The 18963-nt window shown below is 45.7% G+C and overlaps 1 protein-coding gene across 11 annotated transcripts in view; it reads left to right on the top strand.

The window, feature by feature from the left end:
* The window catches only part of BICD1 (BICD cargo adaptor 1), a 207959-nt gene that overhangs the window by 163217 nt on the left and 25779 nt on the right, over window positions 1-18963 (top strand). For 4 of the 11 annotated variants that reach the window (XM_060026148.1, XM_060026152.1, XM_060026157.1 and 1 more), the window contains 2 exons: window positions 441-592; window positions 3162-3531. In XM_060026148.1, coding sequence (XP_059882131.1) covers window positions 441-592; window positions 3162-3531 — 522 coding nt within the window. Of the gene's footprint in view, window positions 1-440; window positions 593-3161; window positions 3532-4441; window positions 4636-18963 lie in introns of those variants that run through there. The other 7 variants (XM_060026145.1, XM_060026144.1, XM_060026146.1 and 4 more) reach the window with 5 other exon arrangements.

Genomic DNA, 18963 nt, shown 5'->3' on the forward strand with positions numbered 1-18963 from the left:
AAACCCACCAAGCACAGGTGACAAAAGAATATTTGAGTTCTATTGTATTTCGACTGGAAGCTGTGCTTCTTCACTAATTTCTCCTTGATAAAACCCTTCTTGTATAAAGTTTCATTTTGGCTCCCTTCATATCTGAAAATCCCATGCTCTCAACAATCTGCATTAAATATTTACTGAACTACTATCATTCCCTTAGCTCTTGATAGTGACTCTGGTTCACAGCTGGCTTCTAGGGCAATTTATCCACATTATAGATTCATATTTATGTTTTGACATAAAAAAAATTGCCCTATGTCCGAAGTTCATATATATGTTTATATAAAATTCAACCTAGACAATTTCACTTTTTATTTATGAAAGAAATAGACCCAGCATGAAGAATGTGTATGATAGATTTTCCTGATATGAAAAGTGTAAGCATTGTGATTTTTCTGCTTTAGACAGCTGAGGTGGCATTAGCTAATCTCAAGAACAAATATGAAAACGAAAAAGCAATGGTGACTGAAACTATGACGAAACTTAGAAATGAACTGAAGGCTTTGAAAGAAGATGCAGCAACTTTCTCATCCCTGAGAGCAATGTTTGCAACAAGGTAATAGTTTTTCTTGCGAGATTAGGTGTGGTACATGGGGAAAAGACTTCAAAATGCCCATGTTCATCTTCGTGCATCGTGAGTGTTACTTAGTCTGCCATCTAAAAGGGCAAGGTGTAAAGAAAATACATGAGATTCCACTCTGACAAGTCTAAGATAAAATCTTTTGTGCTGTTTTCCAGAGCCCTCTACTGGACACACTGGATCAAGCAATTCTTCTACATACAAGTGTTTTTATTTATTAATTTTTAAAAATTTTTAATTTTTTTTTATTTTTTGGCCGTGCTGCACGGCTTGCAGATCTTAGTTCCCCAACCAGGGATAGAACCCGGGCCCCCAGCAGTGGAAGCAGAATCCTAACCACTGGGCTCCCAGGAAATTCCCCATACAAGTGTTTTTAAATTAATATAATAGATATTTTTTCTAGAGCCTTATGTGCCCAAAAGAATTAGACCAAAAAAAAAAAAAAAAAAGAAAAAAAACCACCTCCAATAAGGGGGAAAAAACTCACTTCCTAAAATAGCTAAATATTACATTATCATCACTGACATTTATTTCTGTATATATATAAGTGTTTATCATTAGCAAGTATTTGTGTGAAAAAGATACTTTGTAATGAAGATTAATATTCATCATATGAGCTAATTACTTACTTTAATATAGTGTGAATTAAATTATAATTTCTAAAATGTAATTATATATATCACCAAATTTTTCACACTGCCCAACTAATTATTTAGACAAATATTACTTACTACCTCCCCGCACCAGTTTTGTTATGAAGCACCACTATATTTTATTTTTTAGACTTGAAATGACTGTTAAGAATTATTGATTCAACGTTTTCAAAATCTTGAGGTGTTCAATATAGTGTTGCAGTTTCCTTTTTGCTGTCACAATTCAGTGCCAAAACAAACATAGTTCTATATTTTATATGATGCAAACTTGGTACAAAATTCACAAAGCATAACTATGCTTATGCTTTATTTACAGATTCAGTAAATTACTTACATGTAGCTGATATAATGTAAAAAAAAAATCCTGGGCCCTGGAATCTGTCCAGCTTCCTTTTAGTGTCAGAAGAGAAAAGGCTCAAGCTCAAACTTTGTTATTGACTCTTGGAAATAGCAGTGAGGTGGCCGAGTGCCTAAGAGACCACAAGGTTACAGGAGAACTGAAGGGAACTGACTTCTGGGTCTGAGCACAGTAGAGTTTGGGGAGTAGAATGTCCACACCTCTGGCCACTATGGCGGTGGAGGGCGGCAGGATGGAGAATGGGTTTGGTGCACAATGCCCCCCTCTTTGTAAAGGAAATCAAAACATTTTTAAAGGGACATTTAAAGTCTCGATCTGGTTTATATAAGAATTATTATCCTCAAATAATGCATTTTCACAGAAATTTGTTTTTTCAGGTATATTAACTGCCTTACTCCATAGTATTCTTAAAAATATTTTTATCTAACCAATTAAAATAAATGCAGGGTCCTGAAATCCACATTTTATTTTACTAAGCCCTGATTTTTCTTATGATATTCCTACTATGCTTCTTGACATTCAGTGTTAAAGAAAATGGAACCTGGGAGATTGGGATTGACATATATACACTAATATGTATAAAATAGATAACTATTAAGAACCTGCTGTATAAAACATTAAATTAAATTATATTTTTAAAAAAAAGAAAATGGGACCCACCTGGATCTCAAGTTCTTTCACTACAAAGTCTGTTCTTTCTTTAAAATACCAAAAGTCTTGTGTTAATTTCAAAGTTTGTACAATACATTTTGGGTAACTCCAGAAAGTCATTAACTATCTTCTGATTCATGGAGAGCTCTTACTATCTTAGCAGGTAAATAAATGCAGAAAAAACTCTGAATAATTTTGTGAATAATTCTTCCTTCCAAATGTACATATGCTTAGGTGTTACTTTTGGTAGAAAAAAGACCACCGAGCTTATCCTCCTGCTGCAGCACAAGTATCAAACCTGAATAAAGATGTTCCTGACAGCTGGCTATATCTGTTTTGAACCCTATGCAAATCTTGGTTTGCACCTATTGCTTTATCATCTGTTTGGGAAATCATTGAAGATACTCAGGTTTCTAATTCAGGCAAATCTGCCATATTGAAAGCAATAGCAACTACAATCTGTACTCAATTAAAATAAAACCTATAAATATAGATAAAGAGTACATATTTTCTTTACAAATATTATTATTCTTTTGCATGCTACAGGCATAAACTATAAAGCTATTGTAACACATCCACAATGCTGTGAACATTACCTGAGACTTTACTTTTGGTTCTTCTGCAACCACAATAACTCTGTCTCTGGGGTTTAAGATGCCACCTATTAACAATGTCCCCATATATACTTCATTGTATAGATTAACTATCAGTTATTGAACCTGCTGTTTCCAGTTTTCTACTATAATAGATTACTTCCATTGTGATCTAGGAAGACCAGTGTTCCAAATATCTAAATTCCAGTAAAATTCATTACTTTCAACTTAAGTTCCAAACTTAATTTCACCAAGATTTTCTCCTGACCACTTTTCTGTTGTGGTTCCAGATGTGATGAATATGTCACACAGTTGGATGAGATGCAGAGACAGTTAGCAGCTGCAGAGGATGAGAAGAAGACTCTAAACACTTTGTTACAAATGGCTATCCAGCAAAAACTCGCCCTGACCCAGCGGCTGGAGGACTTAGAGTTTGACCATGAGCAGTCCCGTCGCAGCAAAGGCAAACTTGGAAAGAGCAAGATCGGCAGCCCTAAAGTAAGTGGGGAGGCATCAGTCACCGTGCCCACCATAGACACTTACCTCCTGCATAGTCAGGGCCCACAGACACCCAACATTCGGGTCAGCAGTGGCACTCAGAGGAAAAGGTATGCATGCAGCGATCTTCATAGTATGGTGCAGTGGCCAGATTTTAGTTAACTGCAAAAGTTAATGTGCTCTTATTGTGGAGGATGGAGGAAGGAAAGGAAGGGAAAAACTGGGAGTGGGTGTATAAATGGGCCTTGCCAATGTTGGTTTTTCCAAATTAAAACCTTTGGATACTTGTGTTTATTTATTCCTTTCTGTCCCCCACACCCCATCTCTTGGTTAACCATAATATACTTTTCAAGTGTCTGTTAACATTTTTGCTGTTCCTTGTATGCATAAATGTGCCTCTCCCTTACCTCCAACCTAAAAATTGGTAGACAAAAAGGTCAATATTAAGAATGAAGCTATGTTTTACATGGGTGATAGTTTTAATGGCAATGGTGCTATTTACCAGCTTCTCTCTAAGGAGGCGAGGATATGAATGTGTTCTCTTAGGGGAACTTTTGTCCATATTCCGAAAACTGGTGACTGACTGAAAGGAGATGTCTCTATTTAGGTCAAATAGAATGGAATATGTATAGTCTTTTTCTTAAAAGCAGGTTTTTGTGCTTTTTCATTTGTTATGTGAATATTGTCCAAAAGTCACTTGTATGGTTTTTAATGGCTTGATTTTATGACCTTTTTCCAGAGTCCTGGATGTTGAATTTCTTACCCTGTATATTCAGTTAATAGTAAAGTTTTTATTTTAGGAGTTTTCAGTTAAGAATCAAACAATATAAATATTTTCTATTTGTGGTTCAAACTGACTAACTATAATAAATCTCTTTTCCAGTATCCAGTACAGTTTCCAAATAGGGTTGTATCCTGGTATGGAAACTAAACATTTAGTGAAAATCTTGATTTACTTGTTAAAAAATTTTAAATGCCAATATAAATAATGTTGTCACTGGTGAGGCTTTGAAAGGTAATTAAAGTAAAACTTTTTTGTTTCCTATATGTATTTTCTTGGATCTCCTGCAAGACAATTTTCACCTTCCCTTTGTGATCAGAGCCGTCCCAGGACTTCAGGGGCTTCCTACCTACAGAATTTATTAAGAGTTCCCCCTGATCCCACCTCCACAGAATCATTTCTTCTGAAGGGCCCCCCTTCCATGAGTGAATTCATCCAAGGGCACCGGCTCAGCAAGGAAAAAAGGTTAACCGTGGCTCCACCAGGTAAACATTTTTTCCTTGGGTGCATGTGATGCAAATGATGAGTTGAATAGACAGCTCTCCCCTTCCTTCCAACCACTCACTCCCACCCATCCGCAGAGTCTAACTTTAATGACGGTAAATTCCTACGGTTGAAGTAAAAATGCCTTTATACCTCTTTCGGTTTCCTTCTTTACTCAGCCAATCATTTCTCAGGAGTCTCCAGCGACCTCCTTTTAACAACAGTCAAGGATGGAAAATGAGAGTTGGAAGGAATGGGATAGCTGAAGGGAAACTAGCAACAGGCACAACACAGGACACACACAGTCAGGTCCTATTTGCAGTTTGGTAGCTCATAGCAATTCCATCTTGGTCAAATTTTGTCATTTTCTTCTGATCATTTTTAATGTAATTTCAGTAAAGGGAGCCATCTTTATAAAAAGCCTTTTGGGCTGATCTCCTTTTGTAGTGACTCAGAATGTCTCCTCAGTTACAGAGAATGTAAAAGTAAAATCCTCTAAGGTTTTGCTCCTCAGGAACATTTAAGGTCTTAGCATAATGTTCTTAAGAGTTTGTAAGCCCTTATTGATTTGTGCTTACCAGCATGCTCACAACTTACTTTAGCTTCACTGTTTAGCATTTTTCCTTTTTCTTTTTTTAATATTTTTTATTTTTTCTACGAAAGGCCTCAATTGAAAATGTGACTTCTGGCAGATAAAGATCATCCTTTTAGGAAATCCCTGCCTGCATGCTAACTATAGGTCAGAGGTGGTACACAGGAATTCTGTGAAACAAAATAAGCCCAAAGGCAGCTGTTATTAGGCTATTGCAGGGAATGACAAATTAAAACTAATTCTAGTTAGTTGCCAACAGTTAGAAACTCAGGAGATTTCACCTGAACAGCTGTATTTCTGGGCTCCCTTGAAGGATTCTGAATATCTGGCAGCCCTAAGTCTGCATTCATGCATGTCAGCAACCTGTTGGATCTACGTAGTGCCTGCTGCTTTTAAACAGGGCAAACTGCAGTTTACCACAGGGCCTCTCGCTCCCAATTACTTATATCCAGCCTGCTGCACTTGTTTCTGTTATCTTCCGGCCCCTACTGTAACCTTCGTGTTTGCCACAGAATTTTTCTTTTTTTTTTTTAATTTACTTCAATTTTACCTTAATTCCTTTTTGGAAACCTCAGCCTTTGGATCTCTAATACTGTACTTTCCTTATCTGATTCATAAGTCAGCCTACTGATTGGGATTAAAAGATATGGTGTGGAAATTTATAGCAGAAGTTAAACATTCTAAGAATGTTTGAGGACATAGGTAGTGATAAGGAGTTAGAAGAGCCTTAACAGCCAAAATGTACACCTAAAACAAAAGGCAACAACTCTCCTGGATGTTCCTCCTTTCATAACTCTTATCCTCTTCTTTTAGACCCCTTTGGAAGTATCTGTGAGTCACCAAAGTGGTCCTGTTTCATTAGGACACCTAACTTAAATAAAACCCACAGGTCTTTTTGTGTTCCAACTGGACTTAGTAGCACGATCTTCTAGAAGTTAGAAAATAAATTCTGTGATTAATAAGTAACCCTATTGTATTTTAATTTTAAAAGTGACATATCAATAAGATTAAAATTAATAATAAATATTAATAACTATTTTCATTTTATATATGACTATTTGATGCTTGTTTACATTAATATCTATTTTACATCATTGTCATTACATTGTGGAAACCACTAACAGATATCATAAACTTTTCTATGTTACTGCCTAGTCTTATTTTTATTTTTAAAGGTTGTAGCGTAGATTCTATTTCAGATATTGTTATTGCATTAATCACTACTTCCTCTCTTGTTAGCCTCTGAGATGGTTTTCCATTATTTGTTATAAGATTCTATTAGGAATAGCATGCATTCAACTTCTCATCTATTTCATTTTCTTCTCAAGAGTGAGATCACTGAGTTAAAGTATGAACATCTTTATGTTTTTTGCTCCATTTTGATGTGCTGTCAAAAAGGGCATATCATGTACTAAAAGTCCAACATTTTCACACATTGACTCTTTCTACAACTTTATAGACACTGTACACATCTTGCAACTCTAAGGCTAGTCAGCATACATGAATGAGAATACTATTATGTGGTCTTAAATTCTTTAGTGTTGAATAATGAGAAAATGCCATAGGCCTTAGGAATGATTGCTATATACAAGATTAGAGAGAGAAATAATGTGGAATTCAGAATCGTCATTAGGCCAGAAAATCATTTTAATGACAACTTAGCATATTGATAAACCTTATATTTTTAACCATTTATTTGAAGTTAAAATAATAAAAGCAGGAAGGAAGTAAAGCTGTTATTATAGCCTGAAGAATTTTTAACTGGATATCATGGAACCAATCAGATTAATCGTTAATAAATTCTTAAATCAACCCAGCAACATTTTCTAAAAGGTTCTGGTTAAATGAATTACTATAGAAACTGACTAGCCAGCTACACCAAATTGTAGCTTCTAAAAATATTTGCACTATTGACAATATATATTATTTTTCCTAGGCTGAACTATATTGTATAAAACATATTAAACATTATTTGATGCTTTTACTATATAAAATGTTTTCATTAAGCTGAGGAAGGGAAAATATGCCATATATATTCAGTCCTATGTCCTATGCAAGAAATATCTTAAACCCATGGGAAATAATAGGTTTTATGAGTTTAATATGTTATTATTATAAATTTACTTGCTGGTAACAATATATATTCATCACTTTTTTTTTTCCACACGCGGGCCTCTCACTGTTGTGGCCTCTCCTGTTGCGGACGCGCAGGCTCAGCGGCCATGGCTCACAGGCCCAGCCGCTCAGCGACATGTGGGATCTTCCCGGACCGGGGCATGAACCCGTGTCCCCTGCATCGGCAGGCGGACTCTCAACCACTGCGCCACCAGGGAAGCCCCAAAAATATTTTAATATATCTTTTTAGGTGATTTTAATTATTCTAATCAGCAGTGTAAGGAACGGCACCAAAAACGGAGGAGAGCTTAAACAAGCTTTATTTGGGAACGCTCCCGGGCGAGGTTCACTGGTCAGAGAGAAAGGCGCCAGAGAAGTCGCGCCCGGGTGCGGGCGCGAACAAAATTTATAGGAGTGGACGCAGGGGAGGCGCTTGCTGTGTGAAGCAGCCCCTTTTTGGTAATCTTTCGGGTGTTGTGGCAATGTCAGGTGTCGGTTGCATCAGCCTCAGAGCCGTTGGTTCCGCCCCTCGGGGAGCGGGAAGACTGGGGCCGAGTGGAAAGTCCCGGGTCTGTTTCCTGAGCAGGTGGAAAGTCCCGGGCTGATGCCACTCGTGGGTTCGGCTGCATCAACCACCCTGGCGGGGCTTCCGTGTGACTCCCTGGGCCCTTCCCCGGACCTGCTGGCCTTACATCCCGACTTCTTTGGTGTAATGGGGCGACGTTTGGTCTCTGGCTACTTCCTGCTCTACGGGGGCGCCGGAAGGGAGTCGGGCGGCCAGCGGTCCGGAGGTTAGGGGAGGGCGGCAGCGGGGGGGTTCTGTGGGTAGTAAGGCATATGGGTGGAGGAGCATCTGATTCACCGCCACCCGAGAGACTTCTTGTATACGGCTGTGGAGAAACCTGAGGAAACGGGGCAAGCATGAATAGGATGCAGATAAGGATTAAGGGGCCTAGGATTGGTGTTAGCCAGGTATAGAGGGTGGACCGCCACCAATCGGGGATGGGGGAGGTGGATTGTCGCTGCCTGCGTTGGAGTTCTTTTAAGCGTCGGAGAGCATCTACATTGTCTTCAACGACCCCTGTCTCGTTGATGTAGTAGCAGCACTCTTCCTGTAGGAAGAGGCAGGTACCTCCTTTGCCGGCTGTCAGAAGGTCCAGGGCGCGTCGATTTTGGAGGTCAACTCGAGATACTGAGGTGATCTGGTGCTGGAGGGAGGTGATGGAGGCGGCAGAAGCCTCGATGGCTAGCTGGAGTTTCTGTTCTAGGTCACGGGATGTTGAGACACTGTGTGTTAGGGCTCCTCCCCCGATGCCCGCAGCAACGAGGCGAGGGAAAAGCCTGCGACCATAGGGAGAAAGATGACCCTTTTTTGTCGGCCAAAAAGTTGTGTGGTAAGTGAGAGAAATTCGGCTTGGCCATATAACGTGAGTTGTGGAACAAGGGTGACAGGGATACATGGGAAGGGGGAGGAAGAGTTGACCTCTTTTGTAAGGGAGCCATTACACCAAAAGAACAAGCCTGGTGGGGGCCCCATTGGCGTAGTTACAGGGAGGGATGAATTGCAAGGGAGTGCATCATTAGTTAAGTTTGGGCGGCTGCCATAGCAAATTGTGAGGTTCTTTTTTTCTAAATCAAGAAATATGGGGACTCTTAAAGGGGGAAAAGGTAAGTTCTGGGAGGAATTGAGGAGGGTAGAGGTGAAGGGCTGGTCGAGTGGGACAGCAGTCAATGGTGGTCAGCCAAGTGAGGCACATAGAAAGCAGTCAGAGATGTTGCCTATCCCGGTGTGATTAAGCATTTGCACCCCCTGGCGGATGAGGACCAACCGAGAAAAAGGGTCCATCTTGTGGTCAGGGTGGGGTAGTTGGCGTTCTAGGGCCTGTTCCGTCTCCTGGACCATGGTGGCCTGCTCGCTCGAGTGCTGGATAATTTCAGGGATCGCTCTGACGTATGAGCGGAAGACCCTGATAGAGCCCATGGGGTAGGCATCAGTTGCCCACCGGTAGATTTTTCCTTGTACCCCTTTTACCCATCTTGTGTCCCAGGGATCTTTGATGTTGATGAATAATTGACCCTTGCCATTTCTGGTGAGCAGGTGGGATTGTCGGAGCGAGCTCCTGGTATCTAGTTTTGCCACATGGATGTTACATGAGTGATAGGGGCACCCACCATAGGTCTCATTCCACCATTGACAGTAGTCTCGGGTCTGATCGTAAGTGAAGCAGACAACGGAGGTGGACCATCCCAGGGGAACACCTTCTATGTTAGAGATGGGGATCTGGACTGTTACCAGGGCCTGGCACCCATCTGGTTGGCAGTTTCCCGTGCCCAGGACTCGGGCGTGGGTCCGACCTTTAGCTTGCCATGTCCCGTGGACATGGAAGCGCCATAGGGACATCTGGTGAGTCCTGGGTGGCAGGAGGAGCAGCAGGAGGAGAGACAGGGTGACGGACAAGCCGTAATCTCGTGGGACCCAGTGGTAGGGCCGTCCAAGTCTCCGGAGTTGGGGCCATTTTAAGGCGGGAGACATGGTACCAGGAGGGGTGTCCCAAGAGTTTAGCTGCCGTGGGAGTGGTGAGGATCACCGTATGTGGGCCTGTCCACCGTGGCTTGAGAGATTGGGGGTGTAATTCTTTGAGGAGGACGCTATCGCCGGGTTGTAGAGGGAGAGAGGAAGTTTCAGAGACCGTGACCGTCGGCAGGTTGTGGTCAGTGTGCTCACGTAGAAGGTGGCGAAGCAGAGACAGGTAGGGGAGGTAGGAAGCTAGGGGTGGGTTTTGGGTTGGTAAGTTATGGAAGAGAAAAGGGTGGCCGTAGAGCAGTTCAAATGGACTGAGACTAGTAGGGGTCCGAGGTGAGGCTCGGATTCGGGTGAGGGCAAGGGGGAGCAGGTCGGGCCACGAGATACGGACCTCAAGGGACAGCTTGGTGAGGTGGTCTTTCAAGATTCCGTTGGCACGCTCAATCTTACCGGATGACTGGGGGTGGTAGGGGAGGTGGAGTCTCCAGGTGATCTGAAGAGCCTCGGATATCTGTTGAACCACCTGAGAGAAGAAGACGGGTCTGTTGTCCGACTGGATGGAGATCTGCAGGCCAAATCGGGGGATGATATGTTGGAGAAGGATGGTGGCGACCGTATCCGCTGTTTCTCAGGCCGTTGGGAAGGCCTCGATCCAACCTGAAAAGGTGTCAACGAGAGTGAGCAAATATCGGAAGCGTTTACAGCGGGGCATGTGGGTGAAGTCAATCTGCCAGTCCTCGCCAGGTTGGTGTCTGCGCATCTGGTGAGTAGGGATTTGGGGTCGTAGGCCTCCTTGTGGAGAGACAGACGCGCAAGTCTGGCAAGCCGCGTGAGTTTGTGAGATAGCATCTCTGAGTCCGGGCATGTAAAAGAGGGGATCTAGGAAACGGAACATCGCCTTCGGGCCAATGTGTAGGGACTTGTGGATGTCTGATAGGAGGCTGGCCGCTTGGGCTGAAGGGAGGGCAACTTTGTTGTCCATAAAAATCCATCCTTTTTCGGCCTTGTGGCCCCCTTTGGATAGTAGGGCTGTCTCTTCGTGGGGGTCGTATGCGGGTCGGATTGAGGTGGTGAGGAACAAGATCGGAGCTGGAGGGGCCTCTTTGGTGAGCTTGCGGACCACAGAGTCGGCCTTTGAGTTACTTTGTGCTATTGGGTTAGAGGGAGACTGGTGGCCCCTGCAGTGGATGATTGCCACCTCCTCAGGCAGTTGGAGGACCTCCAGAAGTTTTGCGATGAGGGAGGCGTTGACCACCGGGGAACCCTTGGTGGTCAAAAATCCGCGTTCCCTCCAAAGAGCTGAATGGCTGTGTGCAATCAGGAAGGCATATTTAGAATCTGTATAGATATTGACCCTTTGGCCCTTAGAGAGGTCGAGGGCCCGCATGAGTGCTATCAGTTCAGCCCTTTGAGAGGTTGTCCCTTCTGGGAGGCGGTTGGCCTCGATAATGGTTGAGATGGTTACTACCGCGTAGGCCGCCCGGCGGTGTCCGTCGGGGCCGAGTATTGAGCTGCCATCTACGAAGAGGGTGCGGTCCGGGTTTAACAGTGGAGTATCAAAGAGTCCCTCCCTCGGAGGGCTGAGGGCCTCTAGGACTTGGGGGCAGGAGTGGGAAAGGGAGGTCCCGGTATCAGAGATAGGCAAGAGGGAGGCCGGGTTTAGGCGGGGGGGTGGGGGGGGTGTGGGGGGAGAGGTTGAGGGAGATAGCAGAGTTTTCAATGAACAGCAGGTGGAATTCCTGGATGCGGGAGGGGCCCGAGAGAGAGAGACTTATGGCCAAAGAGGTCGGCCAGTCGGTGGGAGGAAAATACAGTCAGCGGGCGGGCCAGGGTCAGTTTGAGTGTTTGGTCAGCTCGGCTGCTGCTGCCGAAGCTCGGAGGCATGGTTGCCATCCCCGAATGGTTGGGTCAAGTTGTTTGGAGAGGTAGGCCACAGGGCGATAGGAAGGCCCTACGGGTTGGGCAAGGAGTCCGGTAGCTATTCCGATCCATTCATCTGCAAAGAGGTGGAAAGGACGGTCTGGGTTAGGCAGAGAAAGGGGAGGGGAGGATATCAGGGTGTCTCTGAGGGTGAGAAAGGCCCGTCGAACAGTGGAGGGAGAGGTAAGGGGTCCTTGGGGGGTTTCTTTAGCAGCTAAATATAGGGGCTTAGCAAGAAGAGCAAAGTTAGGGATCCAGTGTCGGAAAAATCCTGTTAGGCCCAGAAAGGAGAGAATCCGGTCAGCTGTCTCTGGAGGTTGGAGGTCGCAGATGGCCTGGGTGTGGTCGGCTGTCAGGCTCTTTGTTGTGGGGGTAAGGTGAATCCCCAGGTAGGTTACTGAGGGTGTAGACAGTTGGGCCTTGGTTGGAGAGACCCAATAGCCGCGAGAGCCGAGGAGGTCAGCAGTGTGTTGTTTTGAGAGGCTGAGAGATGGGCTACAGAGGAGGAGGTCATCCACGTATTGGAGGACTATACTGGGGGTGAGAGGGCAGGAAGCGAGGTCCCACGCCAGAGCCTGGCCAAAGAGGTAGGGGCTGTCGTGGAAGCCCTGGGGAAGAACCGTCTAGGTAAGCTGGCGGGAAGCCTGGGTATCCGGATCTGTCCAGGTGAAAGCAAAAAGGAAGTAGGAATCAGGGTGTAGGGGGATAGAAAAGAAGGCGTCTTGGAGATCGAGGACCGTAAAATGGGTGGTGGACGGGGGAATATGGGAGAGCAAAGTGTATGGGTTTGGCACAACTGGGTGGAGGGGAATTATCGCCTCACTGATCAGTCAGAGGTCCTGGACCAGGCGGTAATCTCCTGAGGCCTTGCGGACAGGCAGGATGGGGGTGTTGCAGGGAGAGTCCGTGGGGATGAGGAGTCTGGTGGTCTAAGAGTCTGGTGATAATAGGTCATAAGCCCCTTAGATGAGTTTCAGAAATGGGGAATTGGGGCCTGGATGGAAACTTGGAGGGGTCTTTAAGACGGATTAGGACAGGGGGGTGGTGTGTCGCTATTATGGGTTTTGATGTATCCCAGACCTGGGGGTCTATCGTGTTGGAGGAGATGGGAGGAGGAAGAGAGGAGGGAGAGGGCTCTGCTGCCAGAACGAGGAGGGGGAGCAGGAGTTGAGAGGAGGAGGCCTTAGGATCAAATCTGGCAAGTTGGAGGGAGGCCCCTAATTGGAAGAGAACATCACGACCTAGCAGAGGAACCGGGCAGGACGGTATGACTAAGAAAGAATGAGTGAAAAGGAGCCTCTCGATGTAACATGAGAGGGGGCCGGTCTGGAGCGGGAAGGACGGCTTACCGTCAATGCCCATTACCGAGATCTGAGAAAGAAAAACTGGCCCGGAATATGTAGGCAAGACCGAATAGGTAGCCCCCGTGTCCACCAGGAATGAGCTGGACTTACCCGCTACCTGTAGCGTTACTCTGGGCTCAGCGAGGGTGATGGGGGTCTTCGAGTCCGGGTGTTGTCAGTTGTCAGCCAATCCCAGGAGTTTGAGTGGTGGAGCCGTCGGGTCGGTCCGCCCTCCACGTGGAGGCGCTGAGGGAGGGCCGGCCGTAGGGCAGCCACTCTTCCAATGGCCTGTTAGCCCGCAGCCAGGGCAGGGCTTGGAAGGAGGCCGGGGATTGGGACATTGGCGAGCCCAGTGCCCCTCTTTTCCGCACTTGAAGCAGGCCCCTGGTGGGGTTGCCTTCGGCGGGTCCCGTGGATGTTGTCCATGGGAGATGGCCGGCCGCAGGGCGGCTACGAGGGCTTGGGTCTGGAGGGCCACCTTTTGGTGCATCCGAGCCTGTCGGCTGGACTCTGCCAAATCTTCACAGGCATTGTAGACTTTAAAGGCCATTTTTACCAGGTCTCGGATGGGAGTCTGGGGGCCATCTTCTGCCCGTTTAAGTTTTTTTCTGATATCGGGCTGATTGGGTGATAAAGTGGGTGGCCAAGACCGTTGCGCCTGCGGGGGTGTCAGGGTCCAAGCGGGTGTAGAGTTAGGGCCTCTGTAAGGCGGTTGAGAAAAACGGCTGGATTTTCATTGGGCTCTTGGGTTATCTCTTTTAGCTTTTCGAAGTTGACAATCTTGTGGGAGGCAGCCTGCATACCAGCCAGGAGGCATTGGATCATTAGATCGCGTTTGCGGCGACCGTCTTGGCCGTCCTGATAACTCCAGCCCGGATCGGTGCCAGGAACGGCAGTGGCTCCGACGGGCATAGAGTTATCAGTGAGGTGGACCTGATCTGCGTGGTTTCGGGCAGCAGTTTGAATTCGTTCCCTCTCGTCGGGGGTCAGAGTGGAAGATAGGATCACAAAGATGTCGTGCCAGGTTAGATCGTAAGCTTGAGAGAGGTAGCGAAATTCTTTGATGTAGCGGGAGGAGAGTCGGCAGAAAAGGAGCCTAATCGCTTTTCTATTTGAGAGAGATCTTGGAGGGAAAAGGAACCATGAACCCTAACTAATGCTTCCGCTCCGGCCACCTCTCTTAAGGGACAGAGAAGGTTTGGGTCTTGGGAGTCGTGGTGGTGAGAGCGGGTGTGTGAGCTGATTGGCGAGGAGAGGGGCGAAGAGAGAGAGGTGAGGGAAGGGGAAGCCAAGGGGGAGGTTGCCGGGGGAAGCGGGGGAGTGGTGGGGGGCGCTGGGGTGGGCTCAGGAGGGAGAGGGGCTGGTCCAGGGTAGGGTGGGGGTTGGAGAGGAGCTCTGGAGGGGGGAGAGGCAAGAGATTCGGGTGGGTCGGCTAGTGGAGAGGGGTCATCGTCAAAGGAAATTAGGGACTTGGATGTAGTAGATGTCTGTTTGGCAAGAAGGATCTGGGAAGTGGAACAATCGGCGCAGAGGGAAGGGCGGGAGCGTAAATACCAGAAGGCCTGGACGTAGGGGACCTTGGCCCATTTACCCGTCCTGCGGCAGTAGTTATCTAAATCGCGGAGGATGTTGAAATCGAAAGTCCCTTCAGGAGGCCATTTAGATTGATTGTCTAGAGGGTACTGTGGCCAGGCCTCGGTGGAATAAACTATGAGCCGCCTGCGGCGGAGGTTTTGTAAAGTTGACCAGGAGACACCCCGGGGTACCTTAGGATCTGGTTTGGATTCTGAAGTCCCCATGACCTCTGGTTTGTCCCCGGGTGAACAGAGAAAGAGAGAGACGTCTCTGGTCTCAATCTCTGGTCACGACGGATCGGAGAGCAGTCAGGCGGTTGGGACGTCTCCACAATCGCCCGAGGCTCGGAGGGAGGATGGAGGACTCCCTGACGCGGCCGCGGTTAAGGACAGGGAGTCCGGTGGGTAGGGACCCTGGGGGTCGAGGGGAACGAAGGAGGAACTTACCCCGCTTCTGCCGGATCGGGTGGGTGAGCAGAGGTCCCCGGTCGTTCCCTGGGGGGTGGGGGTGTGGCCCCGCGGTAATTTGTGGGTCTGGGTACCCCTCCTGGGTTTCGGCACCAAATGTAAGGAACGGCACCAAAAATGGAGGAGAGCTTAAACAAACTTTATTTGGGAACGCTCCCGGGCGAGGTTCACTGGTCAGAGAGAAAGGCGCCAGAGAAGTCGCGCCCGGGTGCGGGCGTGAAGAAAATTTATAGGGGTGGACGCAGGGGAGGCGCTTGCTGTGTGAAGCAGCCCCCTTTTTTGGTAATCTTTCGGGTGTTGTGGCAATGTCAGGTGTCGGTTGCATCAGCCTCAGAGCCGTTGGTTCCGCCCCTCGGGGAGCGGGAAGACCGGGGCCGAGTGGAAAGTTCTGGGTCTGTTTCCTGAGCAGGTGGAAAGTCCCGGGCTGATGCCACTCGTGGGTTCGGCTGCATCAACCACCCTGGCGGGGCTTCCGTGTGACTCCCTGGGCCCTTCCCCGGACCTGCTGGCCTTACAAGCAGATATATAGGTTGTTTTCTATTGTGGATCATTGAAGTAATTAAATCAATAAAATGATATTAGTTTGTTTGGATCCTCTGGTTGAGGAATTGGAAGAGGTATAAATCTCATTTAACTTTTAAAACAGTTACATAAACAGAACACAAAATATTATTTACCATATATAAGGAATATTTTCAAATAGATTTCACTTCTATGAGATGGTAAGCAGAAACCACATCTTCAAGGCAGAATTTCTTATTTTCTGGGAAATCAGTTCTAGGATAGGGCATTGATTTTCAAAATTAGTAGAATGTTTTGTGCTAATTTGTTAGTACATTGTACTGATTGATTTCCAATATTACTAAAACCTTGTGGAGGAAAATTCTGGCTATGGCTCTCTCTCTGCTACCTCAGCCCCTGAAATCCCAGAGTTTCCAGCCATGGCTTGTTGACTTTCTTGTTCTTGACTTTATCCTTATCTAGCATACAAACTCCAGCGTCCTCCCCCATGTGCCTCCTAGAGCTTTGGTGAACTTGAATCAAAAGGGGCCCTTCTGATATCAGCAAGTTTGCAATCAGGCAGCAGATAGTATATCTTCATAATATCAGTGGTTATTTTGTAGCCAACATTGTATCTCAATGCCTTCACTACTTAGGCCTATATAATTAATAAAAACTTACAATTTAATCAACAATTTAAATCAGTCTACCAGAATATGTGAAAGGAATCTATGCAGTTCATAGGCCAGAGATGTTATGTCTGTAGTAAAGACCTAAATGCATCATTTGTACAAGTGAATTAGGGACCCAATTGCAACATGGGGGGCGGGGGAGTGCTTCCCCACACCGAGCAATTCTTTAACACCAGCTGGGTGCCCTATGATTCAACTCAATTCTGACACTCTCTACCCGGAGATGGCATCAGATTCCACGGGTTGAGGACTGAGTCCTACAAGACTGCCCCACCCCCCACTTCATACGCCAGTTGCAAGCCCAGGTCATTACATGTGTTTCTGACCCGCTGCAATAGATTGGGCTTCCCACGACCCCTCCTTGGACTCCAGGCGCCAGTCCAAAGTCCAGGTTGTTATCTTACTTCTGAACTACTGGCTATAAATCAGAGGTTCCCATGACCCGCTCTTCAGATTCAATTAATTTCCTACTTCCTTGATCACCAGTTTAGTATAAAAGGATGTAACTCAGGAAGAGCCAGACAGAAGAGATGTGGAGGGCAAGGAATGGGGATAGGCGCACAGCTTTTTTTGCCGGCTCTCCTAGAGCGACACTCTTCCCCCAGTCTCCGCGTGTTCACCAACCCAGAAGCTCTGTGAACCCTGTCCTTTCGGATTTTTATGGAGGCTTCATTAAAGAAGCATGAGTTTGATTAAATTGTTGGCCGCTGGGTGATTGATTCAACCTTCAGCCTCTCCCCGGAAGGTCAGGTGTTGCAACTGCAAGTTCCAACTCTAATTCTGTGGTTGGTTCTCCTGGCAACCAGCCTCCGCCCTTAGGTGGGGTCCTAAAGTCATTTCATTAACACAAGAAGAGACACTTTTGTCATTCTCAGCACTTAAGAAATTCCAAGGGTTTGGGGAGCTAAGGGTCAGGAATCCTGGACGAAGACCAAATATACATCTCTTATAAATCACAATATTGCAACAGGATACAAAGAAATCTGAAACTTGAAAAAGCAAGTTTGAACTCCCTTCTTGAAGTAATAGCCTAAGCAGTTTGCTCCTCGTGAACCTGTGCTTTCCTTGTAGGAGCTTTTTCTCTTGAATGTTCTGCTTCCTGTCCCTCCCTAGCTCTCTCTTTTCCTCGCTCCTTCCCTTTCTCTGAAACCATTACTGAACTAATGTGAAAGAATGGTATTGTTTTGAAATCTGAAAATTTTCTATATTTTAGATCTTAACGATTTTTAAAGCAGCTCATAAATGTATTAACCTTAGTATGTAGTCACCCCTTTAGTAATAGATACAAACACGTTCATTAGTGAAAATTGTCTTTGCGTTTCCATATATTCAAACAGTAAACATGTATTTGTGTTTGTTATATTGCAAAGCCTATGTTCTTAAATATGTACCAAAACCACATTTCTTTCATTAACTCATTTCCTCCTTCGTCAAAATTTAACAAAATATATTGTGCATCTACTATGTGTCAGGTACTTTCTTTGGCTTTTGATATAATGTGATGAATATTCAAGTAAAACATCACCTCTGTTCTCCCCTTTAAGGGGAAGTAGATAAGCAAATAAGTAATGATATTAATAAATGTTCCTGGTAAATAGAAGAGTTGGAGTGGTGAGGAAATCCTCGCAGAAGAAATGCAAGCACTGGTCATGATAGGTAACTATAGACCTTAATAGGCAGAAGGTATGTTACCGAGACCAAGTTCGCTCTGCTTGCCGCACGGCAGACCAGTAAATCAAGAGACGAGGTGTTGAGGCAAGGAATAATAACTTTATTCGAAAAGCCGACAGACCGAGAAGATGGCAGACTAGGATCCCCAAAAAACAATCTTATCGGGGTCTGGATGCCAGTTTCTTTTATGGAACAGAGAGGGGGAGGAGGTGAGGAAGTAAAGTAAAAAGACCATATATCTTGCAAAATAGGAGGGGATGTGTTAATTTCTTCTTTCCTGCAGCCATTCACAGGTGGGCAGGGTCAGATTGTCTTCCTGTGAGTTGAACAAAGGCACTTTACTTGATGTTCAGGCAGAGGGGCAGGGTTCCCTGAGGCAGGCCATTATGCATGATTATAATAACAAAAGCAATGAAAAGCAAAGTTTAAAGTCAAAGAAACAGATCTAACATGGAGTCCGATTTAGCTCTTCCCTGTTACAGTTCCCCACTGTCAATGTCCGTTCCATAATCTTGTGGAAAAGGGGCGATGACCATTCTAACTGTTTCTTGCTGCGTCTCGTCACATGGTTCTTTCTGGGAATGTCCACCATAGGTGCCAGTTGTTTCGAATGTTGAGATTTGTCTTTAAGGAATTTAGGGCTTTTCTATGTATGGGAAGATGCAAGAGGCTGGGCTTACTGAAATCATTCCTTTGATATGTGCCTCATCTATCTAGGGCCTGTATCCTGTATTTTCACATTCTGAGTTTCCTCAGGGCTCACTGTGGGGAGTGGCTGTAGTCTGATGGCTGCTAGATGGCAGGTATTCTTCTCCTTCCCTTTCCTCAGGGCTCGCTGGCTCACCTTGGAGGGCTGCAATCACTGATGCCATTTCTCAGATCCTCCCCTCTTGGTCAGAAATTTGAGCAATATTTGGGAGACATTTCATG

Source organism: Delphinus delphis, chromosome 11 (assembly GCF_949987515.2).
Source record: "Delphinus delphis chromosome 11, mDelDel1.2, whole genome shotgun sequence".
Lineage (NCBI taxonomy): Eukaryota > Metazoa > Chordata > Mammalia > Artiodactyla > Delphinidae > Delphinus > Delphinus delphis.